The sequence below is a fragment of the Penaeus chinensis genome, chromosome 23 (assembly GCF_019202785.1).
Source record: "Penaeus chinensis breed Huanghai No. 1 chromosome 23, ASM1920278v2, whole genome shotgun sequence".
NCBI classification, from domain to species: domain Eukaryota; kingdom Metazoa; phylum Arthropoda; class Malacostraca; order Decapoda; family Penaeidae; genus Penaeus; species Penaeus chinensis.
Window position 1 is genome coordinate 2,837,567 of NC_061841.1, and position 12,500 is coordinate 2,850,066.

The 12,500-nt window shown below is 39.3% G+C and overlaps 1 protein-coding gene across 1 annotated transcript in view; it reads left to right on the top strand.

Annotated features, from left to right (window-relative positions):
• Nucleotides 1–11,353: 11,353 nt before the first annotated feature.
• The window catches only part of LOC125037350 (superoxide dismutase [Cu-Zn]-like), a 5,055-nt gene continuing 3,908 nt past the window's right edge, over nucleotides 11,354–12,500 (top strand). Inside the window, 1 exon segment of the mRNA XM_047630452.1 lies at nucleotides 11,354–11,582. Within this exon segment, the coding sequence (XP_047486408.1) occupies nucleotides 11,463–11,582 (120 nt within the window). The 5' untranslated portion in view covers nucleotides 11,354–11,462.

The following is a 12,500-nucleotide window of genomic DNA, read 5'->3' on the forward strand; positions in this document are numbered from 1 at the left end:
ATTTAATATTATCAATAAATGTTTATATTATGAATCTATAAAAGTGACGAGTATTATTTTAGCTTTTCACATGAAAAGATCTTTAAATCGAATTTCGTTGACTGCAGCTATTAAATGACTCCTTAGTCTCTTTCTTAAATACTCACCTATTGTAAATATGTGTGTGTGTGTGTGTGTGTGTGTGTGTGTGTGTGTGTGTGTGTGTGTGTGTGTGTGTGTGTGTGTGTATGTGTGTTTTTGTATTTGTCTAGGTTATAGAAAGAATAAGAAACAACATCCGCATACGAAAATCGCTTTATATAACCTTCAGAATTCCAATTCTCGGAAAACGGTAGCCTCCTTTTCGCTATTTTTGCACCCACGCCTCCTTCCCTTTATTCAACCTTCTTTCCCTTCAAGAAATCGAGAAGGAAATTAACAAGAGCAGCGAAGCGAGCGGCGTCGGTGTGCACACGGCAGCAAAGTGTAAAACAACTATTTACTTAGAGACCTTGTGAGACGGAAAGGTTTTTTTGTAATGAGGAAGTGCACGGGGAAATTTTAAGGGTAGACTATGGGGGAAAAAAAAAGTGGGAAATTTATCTTCGTCTTGTTGGCATCGTTGCTGTCATTATTTATATTATTGTTGGTGTTATGAAAGAACATTTTTCAGAATCTGTTTTTTTTTTTTTTCCAATCTTTTCGACTCAATTGTTGTGGGTGGTTCATTATTATAATTATTGATATTTATTGTTATTGTTGTTGGTGCCGGTATTGCTACTATTATTATTATCATTCTAATCGTTATCGCCATTGTTATATTTTACATTTTTATTGCGACAATTATTACAGCTTTACTGCAGCGCGCTATTAATACGGCTATTAGGTGTTTTACTATTCCTACTACTACTAAAACATGCCACCACCCTGAGGAAAAATACGATGGTGTTCATAGTGGCGATACAAAACCAATTAAAAGTGCTACCATAATTTGGCTTTTTCACTGTAGAGGGCGCACGAGTGGCTGCTAAACAGTTTATAGAATTTGAACACACAAGCTCGCACCAAACCAAGCGATTTTTTTTCTGTCAACCCATTCGCCCCATGTGGCAAGAATACATGCCATGCCCACTGCAATACACGTTTATTTATTGTATTTACACATAGATGGCTCTACAAGTTCTTAATCACCAAATAGCCAGTTATCAGAACTATCTATCTCACCTGTTTACCCTTTTCCTTCACTTTAAGAAAGGGTCTTTTGTATCATTTCATTGTCTAAAATATTTTAATGACAATTTAATAATCATAACATCAATAACAATAAAAACAGTATCGATAGCAATGGTAATAATAAGAAAAAACACATTTTCCCGCCAATTCAAGGAATAGGGAAATCAGGATCGGTCATAAGGCCTACTGATAGACTCCCTGCCGGCTGAGCACATGTGGAGCCATCTGTATGGAACAGAATTCACCCAAAACTACAGGGGACAGAACATAAATCCGGGGCGAAGGGGTTAAGAATGGGAATTCAAAGATTGTTTGACACACTCGGACTTAAATAAAATTTTCAAGTCGAATGAAAGCCGGACCTCACTGAAGCGAGCCGCACGTAAAAGTAAAGGTTGTAGGTATTTGCAAACATGGGAATATAAATACAAATAGATATTAATAGATGGAGTATATTTTTTTAAAAATGGAGTTTAGTTAAACAGTATATTGTATATATACTAAGAGAGAGAGAGAGAGAGAGAGAGAGAGAGAGAGGGAGATAAAGAGAGAAAGAAAGAGAAGGAAGAAAGTAATAGGCTAGTCCCGGCGCCGCTTCCACTTGGCTGGCGATCACCTGTCGCCACAGATCACAAGTTCACCGGAGCGGAGTGACAGATGACCAGGAAGGAGAAGCACTTGTGATTTCAGGGTCAGTTGCTGAAGGCCGCTCATATAGATCCAGCTTGAGTTATTTTATGGCTACGTAATATTTTCTTTCTTCTTTTCTCTCTCCTTTTTTATTTATGTTGTGATCGAGTGTTCCCGTTTTCTGTGGATTTTTTTATTTTCTTTCATGGGTAGTGTCGTTTTCTATGGATTATTTTATTGATATTAGCATTAGTAATAGACTTTTTTTTTTTTTTTTTTTGGGGGGGGGGGGTACAATTTGCTGTTATTTGTACTTCGCTTTGTTAGGTATTGAACGTGTGAGATATATCTACCTTGTAAAATGTAGACAGGAATAAAGAAGAATTTGAATGTATTTTAAGCTATTGGACAATGTCCCAAGATAAATGATCATGCATGTGTTTGAATATATCATAAGCTATCGGAAAGAAATATATCTTCCGTCGTGACAAAAAGAAGAATCGGTTACGAATTACACGCAGGAAATGTTTAATCGAAACGCAGTGTACCATTTATAAGGGGATTCAATTTCTAGGCATTTTGATTTTGTGGTACATTTTTGTAGTTATTATGTTCGTGAGACACTCGAGTCGAGGATCAGAAAGAAAGATATATGTTTTTTTTTAATCAACTTTACGTGGAATTTGTTCATTATTAATAAAAATAAAGAATGTAAGCGAAATAGAAAACAGCTGGCTCGAATTCTTGCTTTTCGAAGAGCATTTGGAGAGAGAGAGAGAGAGAGAGAGAGAGAGAGAGAGAGAGAGAGAGAGAGAGAGAGAGAGAGAGAGAGAGAGAGAGAGAGATAGATGAAGAGAGAGAAAGAGAGAGAGAGATGAAGAGAGAGAGAGAGAGAGATGAAGAGAGAGAGAGAGAGATAAAGAGAGGGAGAGAGAGAGATAGAGAGATGAAGATATATATATATATATATATATAGAGAGAAAGAGATAAAGAGAGAGAGAGAGAGAGAGAGAGAGAGAGAGAGAGAGAGAGAGAGAGAGAGAGAGAGAGAGAGAGATAAGAGAGAGAGGAGAGAGAGAGAGAGAGAGAGAGAGAGAGAGAGAGAGAGAGAGATAAAGAGAGAGAGAGATAAAGAGAGAGAGAGATAGAGTGAGAGAGAGAAAGAGAGAGAGGGGAGAGATAAAGAGAGAGAGAGAGCCCAGACAGGTAGAGGGAGGATAACTTTCGAGATACGCACTTCGATGTTTAAGTTGGGAATTCCCCATTTGCTAGACACGGGGAATTCCTCCCCCCCCCCATTCCCCCCTCAGATGGGTACAGGGGCATCACCCCCCCCCCCCCCCCGTCACCCTCCTCTTATATGGCTACAGGTAATCTCCCTTTCCTCCCTCCCCTCCTTAGCTTGGTATCGGGAATTCCTATCCCCCCCCCCACCTCCCGTCCCTCTCTCCCTCTTAGCTGGACGTGGGGAATACCCTCTCCCTATCCCCCCCTCCCCCTCCCCCCTCCCCCCTTCCCTTAGATAGGGTGTCTCTCCCTCTCCCTCCATCCTTCTCCCTTTCCCCTTCACCACCAGCTCTAACTGGGCATCGGGAATAACCCTCCCTTCTCCTTCCCCCCTCTCACCTCTCACTTGGGCACAGGAGTTACACCCCTCCCCCCCTTTCCCGCCCTCAGATGGACACAAAACATTACCCCCCCCTCCCCCATTCAGCTAGACTCAGGATATTTCTCCCTCCCCCCCCCCCATTTAGCTGGACTCAGGGTATTTCTCCCTCCCTCCCCCCCATTTAGCTGGACTCAGGGTATTTCTCCCTCCCTCCCCCCCATTCAGCTAGGCTCAGGGTATTTCTCCCTCCCCGCCCCCCCCCCCCATTCAGCTAGGCTCAGGGTATTTCTCCCTCCCCCCCCCCTCCCCCCATTCAGCTAGGATCAGGGTATTTTTCCCTCCCCCCCTCCCCCTTCCCCCCCTTCAGCTAGACTCAGGGTATTTCTCCCTCCCCCCCTTCCCCCTTCCCCCCCCTGCAGCTAGGCTCAGGGTATTTCTCCCTCCCCGCCCCCCCCTTCCCCCATCAGCTAGACTCAGGGTATTTCTCCCTCCCCGCCCCCCCCCCTCCCCTCCTCTCCTGCTGGACTCAGGGTATTCCTCCCCCCCTTTTTAGCTGGACTCTGGGTATTTCTCCCCCACCCCCCCTCCTCTCCTGCTCAACACTGCTGGAAGACGGCCAAGCAGGATCCAGAGGAGTCCGGGGCAGTCGAGGCTCGTGGAAGTTTTTGTTTGTGATATTTATAATGATTTGTAAGCGTTGTCGTAATTGTTACTGTATGTTGTTATTGTTGTTGCTGTTTTGTTATTGTTCTTGATAATAATGATTGTGTAGTTTTTGTCTGAATAGTGATATTATTGTTGATAGCATCATTATCTTTTATTATTGTTGTTGTTGTTAGTAGTATTGTTATATTTATTACTGCTGGTGCTGTTGTTACTTCTACAACTACAATAACAACAATCTTTTTATTATCACCATCATCATTATTTGTATTCACTGTCATCATTTAGCATTCACTGTCATCATTTATCATTCATTATCATTATCATTTAGGTATTTCCAAGGCAGTAAAAGTGAGAGAAATAAATGGTAAGATGATACTTTGCTTACGTCGGTGTCTTGTTTTATTTTTTCATGATTTTTTTAAAGTTTATTTTTCCAGTTTCTTACATATACAGTATGTGCGTAGTCACGTCTGTGTGGCCATGCGGATATCCTGAGTGGGACCCTTAGCGATATACACAGGTTTATGGGCGAATATTTTGTATATATGATGGCATGTGCAGCTTTGTGGCGATGTTATATACCGGTCTGTACGTATATATATATATATATATATATATATATATATATAATATATATATATATATAATATATATATAATATATAGATAGAAAGATAGATAAATAGATAGATAGATAGGTAGATAGGAAGAGTGGAGAGAGGAGAGAGAGAAGATAGAGAGAGAGAGAGAAGATATATATATATATATATATATATATTGAGAGAGAGAGAGAGAGAGAGAGAGAGAGAGAGAGAGAGAGAATATATATATATATGTATATATATAGAGAGAAGAGAGAGAGAGAGAGAGAGAGAGAGAGAGAGAGAGAGAGAGAGAGAGAGAGAGAGAGAGAGAGAGAGAGAAAGAGAGTGAAAGTGTAAATATGCATTCACACCCACACGCACGGACGCACGTACGCTTATGTATATTAATACTATAGATACGTGTCCCTTTTTCGTTGCTCGAAAATTATGCATATTATGCAAATTAGAATTTGATGTTTTTTATGCGACATTGAGAGAATTTTAAATCCTGAAGTCCATCCTGTCTGCCCAAAAATTCATGCTAACAAAAAACAACAAATGATCATGCATTGTACACCGTCATGCAGAGCTTTTAATGATAAGGCTTCTTGCAATCGAACAGGATGTTCTTCGTTGCAAAGGATTTTCCAGAAGACTGCAAATGCAAGGGTTGTAGTTTGTTCTTTAGTGTGTGTGTGTGTGTGTGTGTGAGAGAGAGAGAGAGAGAGAGAGAGAGAGAGAGAGAGAGAGAGAGAGAGAGAGAGAGAGAGAGAGAGAGAGAGAGATAATGTGAGAGAGATAGGAAGAAAGAAAGAACAGAGAGAGAGAGAGAGAGAGCGACGAATAAAGAATAGGAGAGAGAGAAACGATCAAAAGAAAAAAAAAATCGAGAATGAGAGAACTGAAGTAGATGAGCAAAAACCCGAAAATGAAAAAGGGAAAAATAAATCAAGCAATAACAAACGTAGAAATGACGTAAGAAGGACAAAGGTGTTTTTGTTTTTTTGTATATTTCTCCGAATTTCATGCCATGAAGTGACTGCAGAGTGAATATGACGCAAGCAATATGTACAGTCGCTAAAGAAAAAAGTATCTTTACTCAGGAGTAGATGAAACGGTCGGTAGGAGTTGATTCGGAAATGTTGGTATGTCTTATTTTCAAAACTCGGAACAGATGAAACTTAGTAATGTGTTCGAATAGTGTTTCGGAGTTGATATGGCAAATGCCTCGTATCTTGCCAATATTAGCAATGGAGACCTCAAAGACCATTTGTAGCGCCATAATTACGGTTAACCCTGAGGGACTATTAAGATCCGAAATATCAAGAAATAGTATTTCGAAGCGAACCGTGTCGCTTGTGGATCCAGCTACACTAGGCAACTGGATCCAAAGACAAGGCCAGAAATGGGTGCCCTAGAAGCACGACGGAGGAAGATGATTAAGAAAATGTCATTCAAAATATTAAGTCAAAGACTAATAGAAAGTTTGCATAGAGGTGTATGAACATCATGAGCTAATGAAAACCTACTGATACTTAGCGGCAAGCCTTTATATCTAAGTGGATTTGAAAAGGAGGCGTGACCCGTAGTTTGTTGACACGTCCCATTACCGTGAGTTATTTTCTTTACTTTTTCCCTTTCTTTAATTTTTTTTCTTTCTTTAACAATCAATAACTACTGCAAGGGATGCGAACCCCTTTTGTTCTGCTGCCAACAGCACGCAAACTGTCAGAAATCGCTGTGCAATTCGGGCGGAGTTGACGGAAGTTTGGCCCGGCAGACTTACGCAGTATGCCTTCGTTGGAATTACTGGGCGACATGCTTCTACCAGGGTATTTCCCAAACCCGGCAGACTTACGCAGTATGCCATCGTTGGAATTACTGGGCGAGATGATTCTACCAGGGTATTTCCCTAACCGAAACCATTTTACCGCGTCCAGGATAACAGCCCCATCCACGCGAGCAGTGTCGTGAAGGCGTGATTTCGGCAACAGAGATTACGCTGTGGCCCATCCACCCCAATCGCCAGATCTCAGTCTTCTTGAGAATGTTTGGGCAGCCAAGGGCAGATACGCGCCCAAGATCATACCCGAAAATGTCATATCGTCGCGTTACCCAAGCAATTACGGCATAGGAGTGATTGCGCTCTGCAAACGGACGCTAATTAACAGGGCATTGTTAGCACCATACCACGCAGACTTGCCGGCGTTCGCCAAGTTGGTGGCGCCAACACGAAGTATCAATAGCATTATACATTTTAAAATACAACATTTTTTAAATGTAGCCGAACAAAAGTGAGTTTTTCTAGGGGCACTTTAAGCTATATAAAGGTAATTAGTTAAATGATGCCCCTCTCATGGATACCAATATCAGTTCGAGCTCACAGCACTTTTTCCATGTTTTCGTCAAAAAGAGTAAAGATTTTTTTTTTGAGAGAGTGTACATACATACACATAATGCATACACTTATACAAACATACTCACTTTGTGTGTATGTGTTTATAAGTACCTTTTCATTAGCATTTCTAACCACCAGGGGGCAAAGGCGTGCAATCAATTTTCCATAACGACCTACGTCTGTCCGTAACGCTTCTCATTACAACTCGCGTAGACCACTCACAGCGGACCCGCCAACCACCTACCACTTACCACTGACCACTTACGTTACCGACGTCATCGTTCAAGTGGAGAAAGTTGAGCCAAATTTGATACTCGGCAACATGGCTTTTTTCCTGCCTTTCCCGCCGCCCCTCGAGCCCCCTGGCGGGATTTTTTGCAACTAATCGTGGCTACCGGTACCTGGATTTTTTTTTTTTTTTATAGACAATTTCCCACTGAAATGCATTCTTTTTCTTTTTTTTTCTTTTCTTTTTTTTTTCTTTTTTTTTTTCTTTTTTGCATTTCCTCACCCCTTCCCAGTAATTTCTATTATTTCAACTTTATTTTTCTTGACGGGAGGGGGAGGTAATGGAGGAGAGAGTGAAGAAATGTTGCCTTCGTGATTTTCTCTTTTGCAACGTGAATTCGTCTCCTCAATTGCAGGATAATTTACGTTTTCTCTTTCGGTTGTTTTCGGCGTTTTCTACATTTAACAAAAATAATTATAATTTTTTTATTTTTTTATTGCCAAAATATTTGATGATATTGCCATTAGTTATTATTGCTCCTATATTATTTTTATTTTTTTTTATTTCCCCTGAAATTTCTACAGTATATATATTTTTCAAACTTTCAAATATAGTATAAAAAACATGATTTAGAATATATAATTTGATATATATGTAATAATTATGTATATATATAACTAATATATATACTATATTGCTGAAGCTACATGATTTATAATCCATCCATTATATAAATCACATATATACATTATTCGATTATTAATGGTTATTATGAACTAAATCAAATTAAATTAATACTTGCTTTCAGAAATAAATAAAGTTTCTTTAATCGATGTTATATATTAGATAGGTTATAGGCCTGAATCGCCTTATTAATAGGCCTATATGTTATGAAATAAGTACATATATACAGCATTTAATATCATGCATAAGCTAACATGAAAGGAAATGTTAAGTGTAGGGTATACATGAATGTAATTAAGTATGAATGTCCCAGTTTTAAGATTCGGAAAGCAGGACGCAGAGGTGTTTTAATGTATATAATTACGGTATTATGATGCCGATGTTGATTTTTTTTTTTTTTATCATATATCTTTTGCCTTTGTCATTAATGGCTTTGATGTTGACGATGAGTATAATGCTACTAATTATAATGATAAGTGATGCTAATAATAAAATGATGATGAAAATAATGGTTATGATAATAATAATGAAAATAATACTGATTAGGATAATAATAATAATGATAATGACGACGACGATGATGATGATGATGATGATGATAACAACAACAACAAGAACAGCAGCAACGCTAACAGTATCGGTGAACACAAGCTAAAAAAGGAAAATATAATAACACTGGAGAAAAAAAAAAAAAAAATGCATCGTTATCATAAATTTTCATTTCATTTCACACAGCCGGTTTAAAGTAACCGCAAAATGCAGACACTAACGACCTCTTCCGCCCCAGTGATTCGCCTCGAAGTGAAAAGTTAAAAGTTGGCAGCTTATGAATTATCGTCTGATGTCGTTTTTATTTATTTTGTTTGTTTGTTTGTTTGTTTGTTTGTTTAATGATGGTCTAGATTGGTCTGTGTGTTTGTGTGTGTGTATTTGTATGGCTGTTGTTTTATTGTTGTTTATAAATGGTTAGTATTTATTATTATTGTCATTGTCATTGTTATTATCATTATCATTGTTATTTTTCTTCCTCATCTTATTATTATTACTACTACTACAATTATTCTTATTCTTATTATTCTTATTATTACACATATGGCTATATCGTTTATTATTATTGTGACTTAATATTTTCTTACGACCATTACGTGGCTTTCACACTTAGGTTTAAAAATTACATTGACACTATAATGACTCTAGCAAAGAGAGCGAGCGACCATAGAACAATAAATTCTCGCGTATTACGGAATTACTAACACTTGCGTGAAAGTAGCACGTAAGTCATTGTCATTATATATATAAATGAATATATCTATATCTATATATATGTATGTATGTATATACCTATGTATATATATAGGTGTATATATATACGTATACACATAATATATAGGTGTATATATATACGTATGTGTGTGTATATATATGTATGTATGTATATTTATATATAGTATGTATGTATGCATATACATGTATGTATGTATGTATGTATGTATACATATATGATGTATATATATGTATATATATATATATATATATATATATATAATCTTCGTGTTTATTTAATTCCCATACATTTAACAAATGTTAAATGATTCGGCGTTCGTTTCCGTTCTCTATCTCTGTAAAAAAAAGGGGGGGGGGCGGGGTTAAGATTCTATGTAAGCCTGTTAATTATACGACTTTTCATACAAATAGTTTAATAATCTCATGGTAGAATATGGTTTACTGTGTGTGCATTTTTTTTTCTTGTTAATTTGTTTTAATGTTCATCTGTGTATGTTGTAGTGTGAATGCGTATGCGTATTTATTGATATTACTATTATCATCCTTGTTACTATTATTATTATTATTATTATTATTATTATCGTTATTACTATTATCATCCTTGTTACTATTATTATTATTATTATTATTATTATTATTATTATCGTTATTACTATTATCATCCTTGTTACTATTATTATTATTATTATTATTATTATTATTATTATTATTATCGTTATTATTACTCTTATTATTACTTTTGTTTGTGCGTGTGTGTGTATGTGTATGTGTGTGTGTGTGTGTGTGTGTGTGTGTATGAGAGAGAGAGAGAGAGAGAGAGAGAGAGAGAGAGAGAGAGAGAGAGAGAGAGAGAGAGAGAGGGAGAGAGAGAGAGAGAGAGAGAGAGAGAGAGAGAGAGAGAGAGAGAGAGAGAGAGAGAGAGAGAGAGAGAGAGAGAGAGAGAGAGAGAGAGAGAGAGAGAGAGAGAGAGAGAGAGAGAGAGAGAGAGAGAGAGCGAGAATAGGTAAGTAAACAGGTAGGTAGGTAGGTAGGTAGGTAGATAGACGGGCAGATAGGTAATTAGGCGTACTAATAGAACGATAGACAGACAATTCAACAGTTAAGAGAATTTATTACTAATTTGCTAATTGGTACTCAGAGAAATAAAAATTTAATCTTCAAGTCACATAATTTCCTTTGACATTTAAAAGTAGTAATGATAATATGAAAATAAAGTAAATAAGTAGATAAATAGATAAATCACCGGGTTTTGGCAACACTACACGGAACCGGGTAATTCCCAAACCCTTGTAAAAAGAAAATTCAAAACACGATGACAAGGTAAGAATAACCCTTAGCACTGCCGGGACACGTGACGAACACGTTGCGCAATGTACGTGTAAACAGGAACTAGGTTTATATTATTTGGGGTTATTTTCTTTTGATTAAAGATTTTTTGCTTTTAATTTTGTTTGTGATTTGTTTCGTTGATAGGTTTGGGGTTAATTCAAGGGGATATGTGATAGGCATGGTGCTTATGATTAACTTAATTGGACTGCGTATAAATAGGAGTGTTTTTTTATGTACAGCTCTTGTATGTACCTCTTAAGATTGTTGTAAATTGAGAATAATTTGAATAAATGATCGTAAGTTCAGGCACACACATACACCCACACGCACATAAACATACACGCACACGCATACGCACACGCATACGCACACGCACACACGTTTTCATGAACAGAGGAAGAAGATGAACGAAGAAAATTCACAATATTGTCTTAATTATGATTCAGGATACTTCCATAACGATACTTGCAATAACCTTAATGACAAAAATAAATAAATTATTCTTGACAGGCCATTGTAAACCAGCTTAATGTTTGTCGTTTAAAAACAAACTATCTAGGGTAAGGTGGAAACTCGAAGAAATATATTGGGCGTAAAACTTATTTTTTCCTCTACGAAAAAGTAACCTCCATACACATACATACTTAAAATAAACGTATGTACGTTTTCCTCTGCATCTTCATTAAAAAAAACAAAAAATTACGATGTCCCTTTTTTTTTCATCGGCAGAAATATCACTCGCCGACACACCTTCGTTATACCACTGTTACCAGAAATCACCCCAGTCTACACCCTTCCGGACTCGTCAGTGATACCACACCCAGCGCGCACACACGTCATGGGGAAGTGCATCGCTTACGTCGCCGCCGCCGTCGTCTTCACGGGCCTCGGGGCGCTCATAGCTGGTCTGGCTGTGTGGTACGCCGTGCCCGAAGTATCCGAAAAGTTTACGTCTGAGGTACGGAAGGGGGAGGAGGAGGGATGGAGGGGGAAGGGGGGGAGGAAGAGAGGGGGATGGAGGGGGAGAGGGAGAGAGAGGGATGGAGGGGGAGGAGGGGGGAGAGGGAGAGAGAGGGATGGAGTGGGAAGGGGGAGAGGGAGAGAGAGGGATGGAGGGGGAGGAGGGGGAGAGGGAGAGAGAGGGATGGATGGAGGGGGAAGGGGGAGAGGGATAGGGAGAGAGAGGGATGGAGGGGGGAAGGGGGAGAGGGAGAGAGAGGGATGGAGTGGGAAGGGGGAGAGGGAGAGAGAGGGATGGTGGGGGAAGGGGGGGAGGGGGAAGCGAGAGAGGGATGGAGGGGGAATGAGAGACCGAGAGAGAGAGAGACAGACAGACAGGCGGGCAGGCAGGCAGGCAGACAGACAGACAGACAGACAGGCAGACAGGCAGACAGACAGACAGACAGACAGACAGACAGGCAGACAGGCAGACAGGCAGACAGACAGACAGACAGACAGACAGACAGACAGACAGACAGACAGACAGACAGACAGACAGGCAGACAGGCAGACAGACAGAGTGAGAGAGTGAGAGAGTGAGAGAGTGAGAGAGTGAGAGAGTGAGAGAGTGAGAGAGTGAGAGAGTGAGAGAGAGAGGGAGAGAGAGAGAGAGAGAGGGAGAGAGAGAGAGAGAGAGAGAGAGAGAGAGAGAGAGAGAGAGAGAGAGAGAGAGAGAGAGAGAGAGAGAGAGAGAGAGAGAGAAAGAGAGAGAGAGAGAGAGAGAAAGAGAGAGGGAGAGAGAGAGAGAGAGAGAGAGAGAGAGAGAGAGAGAGAGAGAGAGAGAGAGAGAGAGAGAGAGAGAGAGAGAGAGAGAAAGAGAGAGAAAGAGAGAGGGAGAGAGAGAGAGAGAGAGAGAGAGAGAGAGAGAGAGAGAGAG